At 52.6% G+C, this 18,446-nt stretch overlaps 5 protein-coding genes across 5 annotated transcripts; 4 read left to right on the plus strand and 1 right to left on the minus strand.

The window, feature by feature from the left end:
* Positions 1-4,724: 4,724 nt before the first annotated feature.
* On the plus strand, positions 4,725-6,196 carry BDZ83DRAFT_126453 (zinc-binding dehydrogenase). The gene is made up of 2 exons (XM_060501187.1): positions 4,725-4,942; positions 5,002-6,196. The coding sequence occupies exon 2, from the start codon at positions 5,062-5,064 to the stop codon at positions 6,136-6,138; it is 1,077 nt and encodes a 358-aa protein (XP_060368449.1). The 5' UTR covers positions 4,725-4,942; positions 5,002-5,061; the 3' UTR covers positions 6,139-6,196.
* Positions 6,197-6,992: 796 nt separating this feature from the next.
* On the plus strand, positions 6,993-7,978 carry BDZ83DRAFT_570599 (Sir2 family protein; the record flags this gene model as incomplete). Its single annotated transcript, XM_060504323.1, has 2 exons — positions 6,993-7,311; positions 7,374-7,978. 2 exons carry the CDS (start codon positions 6,993-6,995, stop codon positions 7,976-7,978), a joined length of 924 nt encoding a protein of 307 aa, XP_060368450.1.
* Positions 7,979-12,648: 4,670 nt separating this feature from the next.
* On the plus strand, positions 12,649-14,553 carry BDZ83DRAFT_609086 (dihydrodipicolinate synthetase). The gene has a single exon (XM_060507508.1). The coding sequence runs from the start codon at positions 12,960-12,962 to the stop codon at positions 14,259-14,261; it is 1,302 nt and encodes a 433-aa protein (XP_060368451.1). The 5' UTR covers positions 12,649-12,959; the 3' UTR covers positions 14,262-14,553.
* A 1,243-nt stretch (positions 14,554-15,796) lies between these two features.
* Positions 15,797-17,902, plus strand: BDZ83DRAFT_570334 (uncharacterized protein; the record flags this gene model as incomplete). Its single annotated transcript, XM_060504290.1, has 8 exons — positions 15,797-15,966; positions 16,016-16,092; positions 16,146-16,225; positions 16,312-16,359; positions 16,428-16,787; positions 16,863-17,017; positions 17,067-17,658; positions 17,744-17,902. The coding sequence occupies 8 exons, from the start codon at positions 15,797-15,799 to the stop codon at positions 17,900-17,902; spliced, it is 1,641 nt and encodes a 546-aa protein (XP_060368452.1).
* On the minus strand, positions 17,614-18,361 carry BDZ83DRAFT_609088 (uncharacterized protein; the record flags this gene model as incomplete). Its single annotated transcript, XM_060507509.1, has 3 exons — positions 17,949-18,361; positions 17,695-17,875; positions 17,614-17,637 (listed from the first exon to the last, which is right to left on the minus strand). A coding segment is annotated over exon 1 (301 nt), but the record flags the coding sequence as incomplete, so codon positions are not given.
* Positions 18,362-18,446: the final 85 nt, after the last annotated feature.

Genomic DNA, 18,446 nt, shown 5'->3' on the forward strand with positions numbered 1-18,446 from the left:
ATCAAAAACATTCAGATTTGAACACTTTTACCAGTACTTTTCGATTTACGTGATTCTCACATCATCAAAACTTACACAATAAGCTCAGGCTCGCATGAACATCGTCGAACGTAGGTGCCTTGGTAGCGCGAATTGAGCAACCAAGAAAAAACACCGCGGTTGCAATCTCGCCGTGTTTGAAGTTGAGCAACCCTGGCAGGGTCCCCCACCTGAATAAGAATTTTGACTCAAAGAGGAGAGGGGGGCCGGGGGAGGATGGATCCCAGAAATCGGATCCATTGCCGCGCTCTACCTTATTCGGTACCTAATTTCCACCTGTGCACCACGCCGCCCTCACCAAGTAAGCAAGGAGATTGAGAGAGAGAGAGAGAGAGGTCAGCACATGGCTTGTCCTTTCAATAAGGTACTAATGAGTGTGGCAATGTGTGCCTGGGCGCCGTCCGGTGCCGCACGGGTAGCCTAAAATGCCTCTGCGCGTCTCTGATGTGCTTCTAGCTTGACGGGCACCGTTGGAGCCAAGGAAAGGATTTTGTTTTTTCTTTTTGAGAGGTGGGGGAGGAAAGGAAATGGGATAAGTACCGCGCAGCAGCGTCGAAGGATTTAGGTGTCTGTGAGACTCGATCGTGGCTTGGGGTTTTGTTAATCAAACTTGCTTGAGCCCAAGGATCTTGTTGGGCGATCGTCTCTTGAGTCTGGCGTCAAATGTTATTGCGCATCGCCCTGCGGCACAATGGTCTCGGTTTTGCCAATGATATTTTGCTTGGCTACTCGCCCGGTTTTAGTGGCCTTTTTTTCAATTCAAGTCGTGCGGGAATTGTGAGATCCGTGAGGTATCCTGATGCGCTGTGGGAGCCCATGTCACGATCTTTTCTTCTTCTGCCCACCGCTTGTTGTTGTGTCTGTTGTGTATCGATACCATCGCATTGAGGCGCAGTTATGAGTCCTCGGGCTCTCTGAGCAGGAGGCTAGTCGTTTTTCATGATTTCGATACCAATATCATCGTAGCACGACACGGTTTGATGGACGACCTTTGCTGTATCCGTTCCTGTATGGCATGTCTACCACTTCCAGGCCTGGAGGACCGTGCCGTCCGAACCGCCCAATCAAAACAAAAGTTCCGTTTTGTCCGGGCCTAGAGGGGGAAAGGGGTTGACGGTGACAGGCGGTGATTTGCTCCAGGGCCCTTGTTCCTCGGTACGTGTATTGGCAAATTTTCTAATTGACTCGGCGAGGAGAGACGGAAAGCGGCCCGGGGCTTCTTTCAATATTGAACCGGGGGAGATACGGCGACGGTTGACTCGACAGGTGGTGGAGCGGAAGATGCCCGGGGGCGAAGGTCGAAGGTCGAAACCCTCATATGGACCAGAAAGTGCGACTGTTCCTCTCAAGAAGAGACCGAAGCGAAGCCACCGTGAGTAGCTTCTCTTTGTGTTTCATTTTCGTACCTAGTAAATTTGCTGACTGGGCAATGCGCTTCCCAGGATCGGTACGAAAGTATCTAGATGCCTGCCTGCCTGGGCGAAGGGTCTGACTTTTTTTTTTACCTCCCCTTTCATACAGATTCGATTACCCCCGAGATACTGAAATTATGAAGAGGATTGTGAACAAGACGTCAGGAAGCGAGACAGTTCTCAACTCATTCCAAGATGGCATCGGCAGCTGGTCTACCATGAAACCGGGCCTGCCACGCTTGATGAAGACGGTGTTGTGAAAGGACGGAAGAAAGAAATGAGCGCGCATAGCCCCATTGGTGCCTTCCGGTCGGAGGCTTGAGTGGCTTCTTGTCCTTCGGCAACGGAAGGTGGCAGGCACTCACTCCGCTTCGCCCGGCCCTTTACTCCGTTCCTGCTCCCGGAGCCTCAAAGTCGGCCGGCGCTGTGGAGTCATACGTCTCCGAGGCGATGCCGTTTCAATTGGGGTATGTGTGTGCATGAACTAAAAACGTGGGCATAGCAGCACGCAGGCTTTTCTGACATATGCAGGTACGGCGCACAATGATGTCGATATCGGGCTTGGCTAGCACCGGTCTGCCGTTGGAGGCGAGATGTAGCTTGTAGCCGGCTCATCGGGTTTCGGTGGCAAAAAGAACTTACTCGCGGGAGCCCTTCTCTTGGTCTTCGGGCGTGGGATTTCGGGCCAGCCGCACCGATCGGCCTCTGCCATGCGGATCTCGCATGACTGCTGCTACTTGGAAACCAAGCAATGGCCGGCGCGGACGTCACCACCGACGATCGCGGCGCCGGTCCCCTTCTGACGGGTTTGAGATGCACATAAAAACCACCAGCGAATTGTGGCAAGGTGGAAGTCCCACGTGGTTTTCGTGATTATTCCAAGCACATACTTCCGCGTATCTTACCTCACGATTGTGCTATTCTGAGTTGAACATGTCTGTTATTCCAAGAATGAAAACCATCTAAGTATGAAGCACAGATGCCGATCGGTTTTCACCAGGCGAGGACGGGGACCGTGGGGGTGTTTCCGAGCAGGTTCCGACACTCCGCATGGCGTGGATATGCGGTGATTGAAGAAACCCTCACCAACAAACCCACGGTCCTCAGGGAGCGAACACAACCCCACGGCGCCCGCATCTAGAACTCGGGATAAAGCATCTCGTATAGTACCCTGCTTCGCTTCGGTATCTCCCCGAACGGGAGACGCTGGATCTGGCAGCGGCTCGGAGATAGGGGGGGCGTTTCGGGCATCTGCATCGTCGTTTGTACAATCATCCGATTCCTCGACAATTGATCGGTCCCGGGGATTGTATGAATAGTTGGGGACTCAAAGGGGCAGGAAAGGTGTAGTGGGATCCCGGTGGTCGCCTTGGTAGACGGGCATGCATGATGCGGCAAGGGCGGAACACAAGATAATCAGACCGAAAAAGGGGGACTGCTATGAAAAGACATGACCAAAGGTACGGTGTGTTGCAGCCTTGAGCAGGATGCATGAAATCGGAGTTAAATTGTTTCCACATGTGTGTTTTGAGGTCTTTTATGGGAAATAGAAGTCTACGAGATAAGTCCGGCTGCGTACTAAGCAGAGTTCCATCCTGCGGCCTGCCAGCTGTACGGATACGGAGTACGATTGCCTCTGTAATTCCGTGGTCCGGAAGGGACCCTTGCCGGGCCACGTTCACGGCATGTCTAGTGACGGGGCATATTCTACCGGTACCTATCTCGTCGGTGAGGTAAAACTCCGTCTTCGCACCGGTAGTTGTCAGACTTTCAGCTCCCACCTTATCTTCACAATGACAGCCAACTAGCGTGGCGGTAGTAGAAAGATTGGCATTTAGAAATCCGAGCTAACTCATCGTCGGATGATCAATATCCTCCTGGGCCAAGATAAGAGGAAACTTGAAGATCGATACACACAACAACAGCAGCAACAAAGTTGGACTGAACCGCGGCAGCGGGCGGGTCATCGGTGACGTGCCGATGGCCCCTGCGCGGCAGACTTTGTGACTTCTCCATAAAAATGCACGTTTTCTAGAAGCTTTGACAGAAGCAAACCGAGAACGGCGAAGGCCGGTCAACCGCCGCCCAACGGGAAGAATCCGCAATTGACGTAAGGGCAAGGCTTTCGAAGGGGCCACAAAATCTCTTCAAATCCCAAACTGGAGCTCAGTCATCAATGAGATCAATGAGATGAGGCTGAACGATTCATTCAATCGTGTGGTTGCCAAGTTGGTTTCCCCAGTGGCCTTGGAAACAGGGGATGATCGATCCGGGATGGACTTGAATGGAGAACATGGTGAAGAAAACCCAGAAAAGCTTTTTTGCGCAAATCCCCTTTCAGAGTTGTCTCAAACACCAGAGAGACCTGGACTCCAATTTTTTATCGCTCTCTTCTCAGTCCCGCCCCTCAGTTGCGGTGTGAAGCCACCCAAGTGCCGGAGAATACTGGAGTCGATGACATCAAAACACAACCTTTACTCGGGAACGGCGGCCAAAAAATCCCTGTGCTCACTGCTGGATAGTGGATACATGCCTTTCTTCGTTATCTATTCGTCCTTTGAAGGGGCAGCTCCCCATCTAGCCGCCGCATCTGCATGTCTCTAGCTCTTCGTGTGTCGACATGTTGAAGTTTTGAACAGCGGAGAGAAAGAGCCCGAACCCCCAACTTTCTTCAACAGCAACATCTCGAGCTGTAAGGAGTAAGGTCGTGCCGGGTAAAGCTCAACCGCCATATAGAGAGCGAGAGATACAGAATCTGGACGGAGATGCAGATAATGAGAGAAGCCGTTCAATCTGTTGCCGTCATTCAATACCGTCCAATCCAAGCATCCATAGCCAGGGCCCCCCGGTGATCCTTGATAGTGTAATGTGTATCCGCGCAGATAGAAGGCAAAAATCACAACAACCTCCAAGATTTCTAAGCCAGATTTCCAGAGTTACCCACCTCGGCCGGCCCAGGCCCCCATATCGGCCCGGCGAATCATGACGACGCATATCGACCTTCTTTGACGTTCCGTGCTGGAAAGGTTCCGCACCACCACGGTTCCACCCCCCTTCCAAATTGTTCAAACGGCGTCTCTGCGTCTCTGCGCCTCTCTGCCTCTGGCCTTTCCTGCATCAACAGAGTCTCAGTCAACGGGGTCCTTCTTCTCACTCCCCCTTGGACCTTGCTCCATCGATCTCGAACCGCGGCACTGAGCCGCACTTAGGCCCATCTAGTTTCCAATCTATTCCCAGTTCGTTCCCGCTGTTTGACTCCACCCACGTTGCAGTTTTTTTCTCCTCTGCCCTCTAACACGTAGTACTTGCTGTGTTTTTTTGCGCAAAATTCGTTATCCAGGCTTTCCAGCCTCATGGTTCCTTGGACGACCGGCGGCGTTAGTCCCCTCTTTCGCCGATGAGTTTAGGACTTAAGTTGGTTTGCAAGATGGGGAGCTAAAGGTTTAAAAGAGGCGTGTCGTTCCCGCCTTCCGACGATATCATTCCACTCTGTACTCACAAGCTTCCCGTTCTCTTATATATAAGATTATCTCTCTTATAACAAAGCAAGAAACAACCTTTCTTCCGATACCCCTTCTTTCTATTCTTCACACCACACACAAAAATCACAATGGCCGCTACCGACTACAAGTTTGAGGGCTGGGTTGGCCTCGACGAGAAGTCCTCCGAGGGCAACATGGTCTGGCAGGAGTACGAGCCCAAGCCGTGGGAGGAGAACGACGTCGACATCCAGATCACCCACTCCGGTGTCTGCGGCTCCGACATCCACGTCCTGCGCTCCGGCTGGGGCCCCGCCCCTTACCCCGTCTGCGTCGGCCACGAGATCGTCGGTGTCGCCGTTCGCGTCGGCTCCAAGGCCGTCGGCGGCATCAAGGTCGGCGACCGCGTCGGTGTCGGCGCCCAGTCCGACTCCTGCCTCGGCCGCCAGGGCCCCTGCGAGCCCTGCGAGACCAAGAACGAGCAGTACTGCCCCAAGTCCGTCCACACCTACGGCCACTTCCACTACAACGGCGGCAAGGCCATGGGCGGCCACTCAAAGTACCACCGCTGCCCCTCCCACTTCGTCGTCAAGATCCCCGACGGCCTCGAGTCCGCCTACGCCGCGCCCATGCTGTGCGGTGGTGTGACCGTCTTCTCCCCGCTTAAGCAGCACGGCGCCGGCCCCGGCAAGACCGTCGCCATCAACGGCGTCGGCGGCCTAGGCCACATGGCCATCATGCTCGCCAAGGCCATGGGCGCCGACAAGGTCGTCGGTATCTCCCGCAAGGGCGACAAGCGCGACGAGGTCCTCAAGATGGGCGCCGACGGCTACATCGCCACCAGCGAGGAGCCCGACTGGGCCAAGACCTACGCCAACTCCTTCGACATTGTCATCTCCACCGTCTCCTCTGCCAAGGTCCCCATGCAGGACTTCCTCAACCTCGTCAAGCTCGACGGCTCCCTCGTCCAGGTCGGTCTCCCCGACGACGGCGCCTACACCATCTCCCCCGTCCCCATGGTCATGCGCCGCGTCAAGTTTACCGGCTCCCTGATCGGATCCCCTCACGAGATCCGCGAGATGTGGGAGCTCGCCGCCGAGAAGGGTGTCAAGCCCTGGATCCAGGTCCGCCCCATGAGCGAGGCGAACCAGGCCATCGTCGACCTGGAGGAGGGCAAGGCCCGCTACCGCTACGTCCTCGAGAACTAAGCGGTAGGAGATTGTGTGTTTCAAAACATGATCGAACCGTTTCTGGGGATGCTGTATATAAGATGAGGTTGATGACATGACTTGGGTGCATAGAAAGGGCATAGCGATTGGTTACATTATAGACATAGAGAGATAGACAAAAATCTCAACTCAGAAGCTAAAAGCTTCGAATTTCTTATGATCTGGTTTACTCTTGTTCGTGATTTCTCTACTTGCAAAATCATCCTGCTCCTAAAGGCAGCGTTCACTGGAAACTTAAGAGTTGGAAAGAGTTTCTCGATTAGCTCCGTTGAGAGAAGCATTTTGTAAATATTTCCGAAAGAAATTGAGACCTCCTGGTGTGTAAGCTTCGGTGTGGCTATGAATGATGTCACTCCGCCTCGGTGAAGGAGTCACCTTACATCCTGGCATGTGGAGAAGTGACATGGCCCCCCAACAACGACCATCTCAATTTAAGTCGGAGCACTTACATCTCTTCGATCAAGTCAGACGGGCTTTTCCCAACAGCGAGGCCACTGAATCTACAGTCTCCAGACTGCTGGTTTCAATGATTGGATGATTATATGCCCCTGCTGCTCTTGCTTATCCTCTTGCTTGGCCTCGGTGCCTAATGGCGAACGCCCCTACGGATAAGTAGGTAGGTTGCCTAAACGCACCGCGATATAAGCTGCCCCGAGACAGCATGACGAGAAAACATCTCACGGGACTCAGTCATATCAGCTTGACTCTCAGGAGGCTATCTGCATCCTCAAGCCTAAAACCAACTAGTTCGTAGCATCCGTTCAGAGCTTCCAAACACCCCTCACTGATCACTCCCCAATAAAGCCCTTCGCCGTCCAATCTCCTTTGAAGCCATGGCCCCCCATAACGACGTCGCCGCATTCCACGAGACACTGGCTTCAAGCAAGCGTATCCTCGCCCTCTGCGGCGCCGGTCTCTCTGCCTCCTCCGGCCTGCCGACCTTCCGCGGCGCTGGAGGACTCTGGCGAAACCACGACGCCACGGACCTAGCGACCATGAAAGCCTTCCGCCGGGACCCGGGCCTCGTGTGGCTGTTCTACGCCTACCGGAGACACATGGCTCTATCAGCGAAGCCGAACAAGGCGCACTATGCCCTCGCCGCGCTGGCGGAGAAGAATCCGGATTTCTTGTGCCTGACGCAGAATGTTGACGGTGAGAACGACTTCCACACGTTCCCTACAAAGAATAAAAAGACAGCTAAATTCTATTTTCAGGCCTCTCGCCACGGGCAGGACATAAGGAGGACCAAATCCGCCTCCTCCACGGAAGCCTCTTTGATGTCAAATGCGCCAATCCGCAATGCACTTACATCCACCACAACAACACCCAAGACCCCCTCTGCCCAGCCCTCGCCCCAGCCTCTGAAGACCTCGCAGACCCAACCAAGACCCTGCCACTTCTCGACCCCACCAAAAAGCTCCCCGCCATCGACGAAGCAGACCTGCCCCACTGCCCATCCTGCAAAACGGGCCTGCTGAGGCCAGGCGTCGTCTGGTTCGGCGAGGCCCTTGACGAGGCCATGCTCGACGGCGTCGACGCCTGGATCGAGCAAGGGAAAGTCGACCTCATGATCGTCGTCGGCACGTCGGCGCAGGTGTGGCCGGCCGCGGGATACATTCTCAAGGCGCACGCGGCCGGGGCGCGGGTGTGTACCGTCAACCCCGAGGCCGAGGATGAGGGCCAGATGGGCAAGGTGAAGAAGGGGGATTTCGCGTTCGGGAGGGACGCGGCGGAGGTGTTGCCTTTGCTTTTGGAGCCTGTTATTGGAAAGATGAGAGCGGATGGGCGGACGTATACGGAGGATTGGAAGGCTGAGTAGGAGAGACATGAATGCGGCTTTCGCTTGTTTCTTGTACTGGTTGCAGAGGATGGATCCAATGACGAAACGTTGCCAGTGGTAATAGTTCGGTTGAGCGCTCTTTGGTCTTATATGCCATCTGTCAACTAACTCTTTGAGCCATCCGACTATGCCGCAATGTACTTGAGTTAGTCTCAATGTTTTGTGACTTTATGAGTCCAAGTGAGAGCTACCGAAAGTGGCCAAAGAAAGGCCACAGGGGAGAGCCATTCCGGTAAGAAGGAGACTAGGTCCTTGGTTTTATTATTTCAAGTCCCTGAAGACATAGACTTCTCGTGACATCAGTGACTGCTTCATCATGGGAGGAGGTGGGTATGTTGCAAGTTGTGGATAGTGGCTTCAGAATCTTGGATATCTCAATAATGACACAGTAAGTGCTATAAGTTTTTGCCTGAATTTTATTGGTTAGTTGGCTCATAATGAAAAAGAGCTTCTGATTTGATGAAACTTCTACCATAGTGGCCAATTTGGTGGTACAATAAATCTCTCATCGTGAAATTGATGTGAAGAATGATGCTTCAACCACCGAAGACAAACACCGACATCCTTGACTGAGACACAGTGCCTGCTTAATTCATAAACTGTCATCCTGGAGACGTGTAGTCAAAATAGGGTACTTGAGCGGGCACAATGGCCCAACTTGCAGCTTGTCCTCGCCAGCGGCTGCCCGACAGCAACATACTAAGGTAAGCCCCCGCCAGGAACGAGAACACCATCCTTTTCCAAGGTCCCAGAAGCCCGGATTGACTGCTCTAGAGTGCCTCATACTTCACCTGGTCTCCTTCGGGAAGGTCAAGTCAACGTTCCTTGTCAAGCCCGCAGAAACATGCCGTGGGGTGTGGGGGCTCAGCGAGACAACCCCTCGGTCAGCCGTGGGATGAGTGAGTCCTGGCAGGGTGCTCCGCATATGAGCTAGGTTTCACAGTCCTCTGTAGGGGGTACGAAAGGCCTTGGTACGAAGCATGGTCTTGACAGGCTAGGTAGAAGCCAGATTTCACCAAAGGCTATGGAAAAGCTAGGGGAGTGAAACAAAGTTATGCGGCAATACTCAAATGAGGCTGACACATCTCGGAGTCGTCATCGCAGCTATATAACTGAAGTTGCGGGATACTTACACTGATAGAAGAAGAGAAGAGAGACAAGAAGCACGCCAAATCTTTGGAATTACAGGAACGCCGAGAACTTAACGGGAAGCTGTAATAGAATCGTGCGTTGGCATTTGAGAAGCAGCAAGCGGGAGCTGCCGAGAGTAAGCGCATCGTATATCAGGCATCCATATACCTCCCAAGAGAAAGGAGGGGACAACAAGAGAGCCTGGCTATCACAAAACGAGGTTCAGAGGGGCAAGGAGGAAACAAGATCTTGTCTCTTCAACGCCGTATCTTGGCGACCACTCCTTGATCGACGAGCCATTACCATAGGTCGGTTCAACTCTTGGACTCATCAAACCTGCAAGACACGTGGAGATTCTTCCCATCACTGAGTGAACATTCGCGCGGCATGTAGCGGCTTAAGGATGAGTGGTCTTCCTGGACTTCCAAGACTTCCAAGTGCACTGAAGCGATGGGAATAGCCCCTGACAACTACACGGAAATCCATATCCAACCGAGGAAAACAGTGATCGTTCTCCTCCCGCCCTATAACCTCAGGAAGTAGAATCGCAAACTGACCAAATGCGGGCGAAAGTGGTGCCAGCAATGTTGGGCTCTGTGGAAGGTCAAAATGTCAGGATCCGCACCGCATGACGTCCCGCCCCCGGATTTCCAAGCCTGCAGACGTGGCACAGGCGGCTCGCTGCTGTTCTTTATGAGGGCGATGTGGTGCCAAAACCATGATCCCATCCGTGAAAGGGTTGACTGCCGGGAGGTGTGTTGTGTAGTACGATTGAACTGTCATCTCAAGGTCTTCGATGTACATGACGGCATAAGATTTCTTGCGAAGCCGAGATAAATGCGAGAAAAACCATTGACATTTATGACGGTCCTGATTCTCCATCAATCATAACCAGGAGAGGCTGCCATATTCCAGGCCATATGATGTGAAACACGACGTCGATGATGGCACGATATCGTGCGGCTGAAGAGCAGACTGTAATCCGCGGGGAACAATATCAGATCGCTGTCAAGCAAAGTGCGGGGAAAGCTGGTCTTCTGTCTGGGAGGGGGGCTGCCCGGTGGTGGCGACGTGCCGTTATCCGACGTGATGGGCAGAGGGAGTCTAGGGGTGGGAAAAGGGGAAAGGTCGCGCGGCGCAGCTGCAACATCAGCAAGACTGCTGGCAACGACATCTGCCACACCATGTGGGCGGAGTCCTGCTCCATTTCTGGGGGGGGGGGGACATTTGGTGGTCAGCAGACACTTGCAACTATTCCCGAAGGCGCTAACGACAGATACCAGACGCTTGACCGGCGCAACTGAACGAGCGGACAAACACTGTAGAAAAATAAGACAAAATGCACTGTCGATGGTGGCATGAGAAAAAGGCCAAGACATCGGGCACAGCTACAGCTCTTCCACAAGGTCACGGGGGTCCGTACTTGCATCTGGAGGACGACCGACGCAGGAATATGGATCCATAAGCAGAATGGAATACTAGGTTCACCGTCATCTATGCGCTGATGATGACAGGACCTTGCTTTCTACAGTCCCGAGATGTGAAAATGAGTGGTGGACGAGAATGAAGTTGATGCAGAGTAAGACTGCAACAGATGTAAGACTCGGCACGCGACCAAAAGCAGGCAGGCAGAAAAACACTGCCACCGACAGATAGTTTCGATCCAAGACGGATACATGTCGTCTGAACGCACGTCGTAAATCATGAGGGCTGCCTTACCGCCTTGAGAAGCTGGTAATAGTCCATGACAAGGGGAACCCTCAAATGAGTTGGCACCTGGCTTTCCGGGGGAGCTGGCACGTTGGCTAGCGTGGGGGTTAGTGTTGTCTAATGTCTGTCGATCCGTCCAACATCCGATGGCAGCAAGGTTGTTCTCACTCATGAGTCGTCGCGCTTGGTCCTCTCACAATTCGATTTGGACGTTTGCAGGGCGCTTGAGGAAACGATGGCTTGGAAAACTATTCAGAACACATGACGAAGACAGTTTCCCAATCTGGAAACTGAACGGTGGAGCCATCTTGCAACCTCGCGGTTCCATGGTCATGTCGCAGTAAGGTATCTCAAAATCATCGACTGCATGATGGGCTAGCCTTCGTGTGTGGGCATGACTTGCAGCGGTGTATTGTGTCCGATGCTGGGCGCTCATCCCGTGCTTTGGTCTTTGCTCCCACCCCTCCGAAATGAAAGTGTCCATGAAACGTATTCGACTTGTTGACTTGGTAGATATGGGCCAGGTTGTTTTCACACTATTCATCCTCTGATCTTGAACCCTGTTCATAAGACAAGGGCTCATAAGACCTCCGCCACAAAACAGCGAATAGAATGTCCTTGACGCTCTCAATGAGGCAGATCGGAATCATTCGGTGGGGACAAGCGACGATGTTGCTCTTCATCCATGCGCGAAGATCTAGCACTGGCTGACAACGCGTGAGTCGTATGAATAATAGGGATTTGATTCGGTAGAAAGCGAGGACTGCGGCTGCTTCTCAATATCACGCGGTGAGGTTGTGGTCTAGAATGATTCCAGGACGATTCGAGTGGATGAGGCAGCTTTGATGGTTTGGGTGAACTGGAGCCAGCAGCAAATGTCTCTCCAACTACCTATTTCTCGTTCACGCTTACATGAGCAGATGCCACTGAGCGACTCACAACACAACTTCTTTCTCAACGAATCTATGGAACTTACTTGAGACCTTCGCATGCTTCATTGCCTCGCGACGTCTCTATTCAGAGCTCGGTCTGCCTGTTTCGTAACATCCGTTCTTTGCTCCTTTTATCAAACACATCTTTCATCGGAATTGGCTCGCGGAAACGCACCAAATTCTATCCTACTTCGAATCGAATCACAAGTTATCTACTGCCGAATTCGGTTGAGCCCATGAGCGCCAGTGGAGACGCCGTGTCAGCCTCCAACATCAACTCATTGACAGGACTTGAATCGAGGTAAAAACAAGACCAACACTTGAGAAGGGCCTCGTTTCACCCACCGGTGTAAGAATACCGAACCACATGGGTAACTACCGAACTACTTGCGGCTGGTCAAAAAGTCATTCACGGCTCATTTCTCACAGAATTCATCGGGAGGATGGTCCCTTGGATCTGGAGGTTATTTTTCTACCCTCCAAGACTACTTTGGTGTGAAGCTTAGCGGGATGGCAATGCCGGCTTGGAATGCTCGATTCTGCAGGTGTCCAAGGAGGCAACTTGGAGATCGAGGGCCTTTTGAAGCTAACCCCCACGTCAAGCGGCGTGATACCCCAGAAGACGTATCTGGGTTGGGGTCAGCCATCCCACCTCCATCTCTCCCACTAGCAGACGCCGGCCTCGCCTCTTGCATGGCTAAGCAGTGATCCTGCCTTCGACTCCACGCACTGTGTCGCGAAGCCCTGGTCTAGGCACTCCAGTCTCCCCGACATCCTGGTTCTTTGCTGCGTTTCTTCGTAACACTTCACTTGGCCAGGAGCGATCCTTGCTGGTCAGTTCGGAATGGCCTGCTTGCCCATGACTATCCGCATGGTGTGTCTTTTCCTTGAGTCCGAGAGTGAGAAGGACCCTGCTCGTATGCAGGAGCCGGTTCATCCGTTGGAGGGCCGTATCATTCTTTTCATCTCGAGCGACGCTGACTTACGAAACGGACGAGCCGCCACAATTACGAAGTAACCTGTGACGCCACTGGCCTGTTGCAAGACTGATATTGATATACCACCCTTTGATGGGGGTCACATCATCCCTAACGGCCTTCCTTCTTTTCCTTCCCTCCGATGATAAAAGGCCTCCTTCCCACTCCTCCCCGTCTGCCTCCGCTTGTTGAACGACCTCTAGGATCTCCATGAACCAAGATCGACACAGCATACACTATATTCAGTTCAAACCTCCTCATCTGACTTTAATTTCCCGGTTTCGATTTCCACCTCTGCCACGCTTCGTGTATCCTACGTCGTGCTTCCTGTCGTCTTACCTGAAAGAAGAACTTCTGCTACAATCTCCCACAACTGTCATGGCCCCTCACCAGGATGTCCCCTCGCCGGCGGGTAGTTTCACAGCCGGCTATAGCAGAATACCTTGCAACCCTACTACTTCTTCACAACTACACATCGGAAGTCTGACTGCGGCTGAATCAAATTCACCTCTTAGCAGCTCATACGACAGCGCATCACTTGGCGCAGATCTGCAGGAGACCCGGCCGCTTGTTCCCGGTGTCTACGTACCTACCATGTGCTTCTTCGAGTCGGGTACGGAAAACGTGGACGTCGACACTGTTGCTCGCCATGCAGTACGACTTGCTCAAGCGGGTGTGACCGGGCTGGCCACCCAGGGCTCCAACGGAGAAGCAGTCCATCTCTCACACGCCGAGCGTCAACTCGTCACGGCAAGAACACGACAGGCTCTCAACGATGCCGGGTTCTCTCACATGCCCATCATCGTCGGCTGCGGAAGCCAGAGCACACGCGAGACGATACAATACTGTACCGAGGCCTGGGCTGCTGGTGGAGACTATGCCTTGGTGCTTCCTCCGTCATACTACGCTGGCCTCTTTGCTCCGTCATCGGAAACCATCTTCGAGTACTTCCATGCGGTGGCTGATGCGTCGCCGATTCCTCTCATCATCTACAACTTTCCTGGCGCAGTGGGAGGCATGGATCTGTCCTCCGACGTCATTGTGCAGTTGTCTCAGCATCCCAACATTGTGGGTGTTAAGCTTACGTGCGGAAACACGGGCAAGTTGAACCGCGTTGCTGCCGCTACGAGAAAGCTGGCAAAGAACCCCGACTCAAAGACTCCAGAGTTTCTCGTCTTGGCAGGTTCAGCCGACTTCTCTATCCAGGCCTTGGTGGCTGGAGGGCATGGCATCCTTGCCGGCCTGGCGAACATCGCCCCCAAGGCTTGTATCAAAACCATTGAGCTCTTCCAAGAGGGGAGACATGGAGAAGCTCAAGATATGCAAGAGATCGTCTCACAAGGTGACTGGACAGCGATCCAGGGGGGTGTTGTGGGCGTGAAAGCTGGCCTCCAGGCGTGGCTAGGCTATGGTGGTGTGGCCCGGAGCCCATTGCCGAAGCCCACGGCCGAGCAGATGAAGAAGTGGAAAGAAGGCTTCCGTGAACTAGTCGTTCTCGAGAAGTCGCTATGAGATCAACTGCCTACTCTGGCACCGGTTTTCTATTCAAAACTAAACCAACACTCACTCACGAGCCACTACTTGGTCCTGAGTCGAGGGCGATGTGGATGAGAGATTACGAGCTTCCGGATTTGCATGAAGGGCTCGTTTCGTGCAGGAATTCGCCTTATTTAAGATGGTCATTGGCGTTCCACTAGGCAAGCCTGTTACGGACAGGTCTGCCTCATTTTCTATCTCGGTTGAGCGAAAAGCTGTCTTGCGGAAGGCAAATATCTATTCTCGTAGGATATGCATTCTACAATGTTTTATATCATGACCATACCGCCGTGAAATATGAGATCTGGCCACCGAGCCAACCCACTGATGTGATGAAGATTTGCCAACTGCTTGCGCCTCGTGTATTGTAATCGCCAACAGCCGCGATGCTTGTGTCCTATTCCCCAAGACCTGCCATAAAACATGAGCCATGGCACCTCAAGGGACATGTGAAGGCATGCACCACAGACGAAAATTCTTTATTAGCCGCTGAATAACCTGATATCTGCCACGTCAGAGCGCTTCGTACACCTCGTGCAGCATATAAGGCGTCTTTTCCGGAAATAAGACATCGTATTCTCCAGCCAATGCATTTCCATCTTCACAAAGCAGCGCCTCTGAAGGGCTTCTCCGAGAGCGGTGAAGAGAAAAATACAAAAGGGAGGAAGCTCAGTTACGGCATGGCTTCGCATTGTGACACCAGCCGGCATGCTGCATCTCGGAAGGACGGTACCAGAGCGCAAACGGAAACTGGTGGTTCTGTTCGTGACACAGACGGACGTTGTGGTCGACACAGATTCGTTCAGGATACAAAGCAGCGCCAAGAGGGAGACGCTTAACGACGCTCGTAGCAGAGATCATAGCAAAGCCGCAGCGACGGCAATACTGACTGCTCCATCTATGCTGTTTTCCCAATTTCATGGTACCAGCAGTCACCCGTAGCGTTTCTAGCTTCGAGAACGCGGAGCGGCCCAGGCTTTCCGCTTCAGGATGAGGTCTATCGCCAATGTTGCCCAAATGAGCAAAGACTCATCAAAAGGGAGAGGGCCTCCATAAAGCGGCCCTTGACAATGTCGTGATACAAACACGCGCCGTATCTATTTTGGTATACTATCGAAAACTTAGTCATACGATTGTTCCTGGATGCGAAAGCTCCCCCAGGGTCGTCACCAGCTGATCATGCGTCCGCCCCTTCTATTAAAGGTAGGCGGAGAAAGAGTGACATCGTCGAACATCGTCACCACGTCGCGCAACGATACGCGGCGGCAGGTGCACGAGGGTGATGAGTTTCCCACATTCTGGGTTATGATACAAGGTTGGTGACAGCACGGGATCACGGATCGGATCCGACGGCTTTTTTTCGTTTGCTTCGAAATCTGGGAAGGGGGTAACTTGACCGCTCCATGTGAGAGAGGGATAAAATCGTGGCAATATCCCAATTTTTTGAAGACAAAGCCTTTTCCTCCTTCATTTATCTCAGATTGCCTTGACGGATACTGTCTCAACACAAAATGGTTTCGACTTTGACACTTGTCATTAGCATTCTTGTGGCCGCATCATGTACTATCTCGGCGCAAGAGTACCCTGTTGTTGGAGTGACATCCGGTGTCAACTTGCGGACTGGCGAAATGCCAATAAGGAGGGACATCAATGTGATATACGAAGAAGCTGGACCGCAATGGTAAGACTAGAGAATGATGATAGACGCCATATTTCTTACACACGCCTAGGGACTTATACGTTGGAGCCCTCACGGCTATGCAGGATGCGAATGAAACCGATCCCATATCGTATTTTCAAGTCGCTGGTTTGTCACCGTAATGCCTCTCCGTCATCAGAACATTCTACTGACAGTCGCAGGCATTCATGGGCAGCCGTACATGGCCTGGTCAGGAGGGGGGCCGCAGGCCGGGGCGGATGCTGGATATTGCCCACATAACGTACGTTTTCAGAGTCTGGGGACGCAATTTCTTTTCTTCTCTCTCTCTCTCTTTTTTTTTTTTCTTTCTTGCTAATAGCCAACAAGCAAGGGCTGTTTGGTACTTGGCATCGCGGTTATCTCTCGCTTTATGAGGTTCGTGCTACCATTTCCTACACACATAGAAACTTACTTAGCATGGGAAAACTGACTATTTGTTCCAGCAAGTGCTGGTCCGCCACGCCAAGCGCATTGCGGTGTCTTACCCGGAACCTCATAAACGAGAATACGTTGAAGCTGCGGAAAGTTTGCGCGTTGCGTACTGGGACTGGGCAGCGGACTCCCAGGTACCAGCTGTGACGGCGTTGCCCACAGTTGTCATCAAGAAGCCTGTGGGAGGCGCCGTGCATACAGTGGCGGTACGCAACCCGTTCTACCGTTTTACTTATCCGAAGTCGGCTCTCGATGGCAGCTTCGGTAGCTTTGATGGAAAGAATTACACGAAGCGGTGTGTTGGAGACGGCGAAAGCTATCCCGATACAGCGAACACGAGGCTCACGGGGTACGGCTTGAAGGAAAAGGTGGTAAGTTGATGAACTCGATTCCGAAGACCAAGTTTATACTTCTTCAAGTTGGTTGTTTTTACTCATTTATCACAGTATAATGTCTTTTTGAGAGCCACCTCCTTTGATGAGATGGTCACTGCCCAGAACGAAGGCGCCAACTTTGAAGGACCTCATGGAGAAGTCCATGTCGGGGCCGCATGTGGCCAAGATCTCCTCCATCTATCAACTTCGGCATTCGAACCTCTGTTGTAAGTTATTCCCCGTCATTGTGACGCCAGGTCTGATCCGTGTCCAAAGCTGGCTTCATCATGCCAATGTAGATCGGCTCATCGCCTTCTGGCAAGCCCTTCACTTCGAAAATGCCACAATGCATTTTTCCTACACCTCATCCCAAATGTTTGCTACGCCATCTGGAACCACCGTCAACCCGCAGTACCCCTTGTGGCCCTTTACTGGGACGGGCGGTGGTCCGCTTACCAGCGAATCGGTCATGCACGTCCGCGACTGGGGGTACACGTATGCACCGATGAGGTTCTGGGACCAGACACCAGGAGACATTAAGATGGCGATCAGCAGGACGGTGAACAGTCTGTACGGCCCTCAGGAGCAGCAATCTTCTTCCACGAGGATCAGGCGGCACAAAACGAGGAGGCAGTACGTCGCCAAAGTCGAAGTCGAGAGAAGTGAACTGGGTTTGCCTTGCCAAGTGCAGCTTTTCTTGAAAGGTTCGATGGCGGGCTCTTTCACGTTACTGGATATGCCCATGCAGGGGAAAAGTTATGATGAGATCCCTCTTAACCGAGGTATAGACGCTGCTGGCCTGCGTGGTCTTTCGATAAGCGAGGTTCTTAGAGGCATTGAGGACGGGCTGGAAGTGGTCATTAGCAAGGTGAGTACAGCCATCCCAGCTACTTCCATCTCATACGACGCGCAGTGTCAAGATCATGTGAGACTGACAAACAACTTCTGGACAGCTGGATGGCACAACAATGCCGTTCAATCGCGTCCCAAGTTTGAAGATTGAAGTTGAAGACCAAGAGATCGTTCCATCGGACTCTGCGGACCAACTTCCGACGCTGGGTACTAGGCGGAGTCGGCCCGCAATGCTACGACCTCTGTCAGTTGACTACTAGATGGCTAATTTGATTGATAAGAGAGGGCTTTTTCTTGCGCACACACATATGTTCGTAATCTTCAGGTTATCGTTTCTCCATGAGTGAATGGGATGCCGGTACTTCTGCTTGTCGCTTTCGGTCCGGCGTTTGGTAATGATGTGAGGCGCATTTTGTACTTAGATAAGTGATAGTATAGTGAACACCTACAAACCCTGTCAATGGTTCGCGCTTGAGACATACTCTGCCGTTTTCTATTCATGTGCCTGACTGATCTGTCAGATGACATTGAATTTTCCGCCCGCTTGGGGTTGTATGCGACACATTTGCTCGTTTGAAGAAGCACGATGTGCACACATGCACTGCGGAACGTTGGACGTGAGAACATGTCAAAAATGAATACCTGGACACAAGAACACCAAGCCCTGGCACAACGAGACCCAAAACCAGGGCGAACGAGCGAGGTTGTGCTTAACGGCCCGAAAGGCCCGTCTGATGTGTCTTACGGGCGCTTAAGTAGACGTCAGTTGGTGAGGATGGGGATATCTTTGCACGTCGGACTAGC

This window comes from Colletotrichum acutatum, assembly GCF_030867785.1.
Source record: "Colletotrichum acutatum strain CBS 112980 chromosome Unknown BDZ83scaffold_17, whole genome shotgun sequence".
Lineage (NCBI taxonomy): Eukaryota > Fungi > Ascomycota > Sordariomycetes > Glomerellales > Glomerellaceae > Colletotrichum > Colletotrichum acutatum.

Bases quoted from the DNA above. Each gene is read 5' to 3' on its own strand.
- BDZ83DRAFT_126453 (XM_060501187.1), top strand. From the start codon at position 5,062: ATGGCCGCTACCGACTACAAGTTTGAGGGCTGGGTTGGCCTCGACGAG.
- BDZ83DRAFT_609086 (XM_060507508.1), top strand. From the start codon at position 12,960: ATGAACCAAGATCGACACAGCATACACTATATTCAGTTCAAACCTCCT.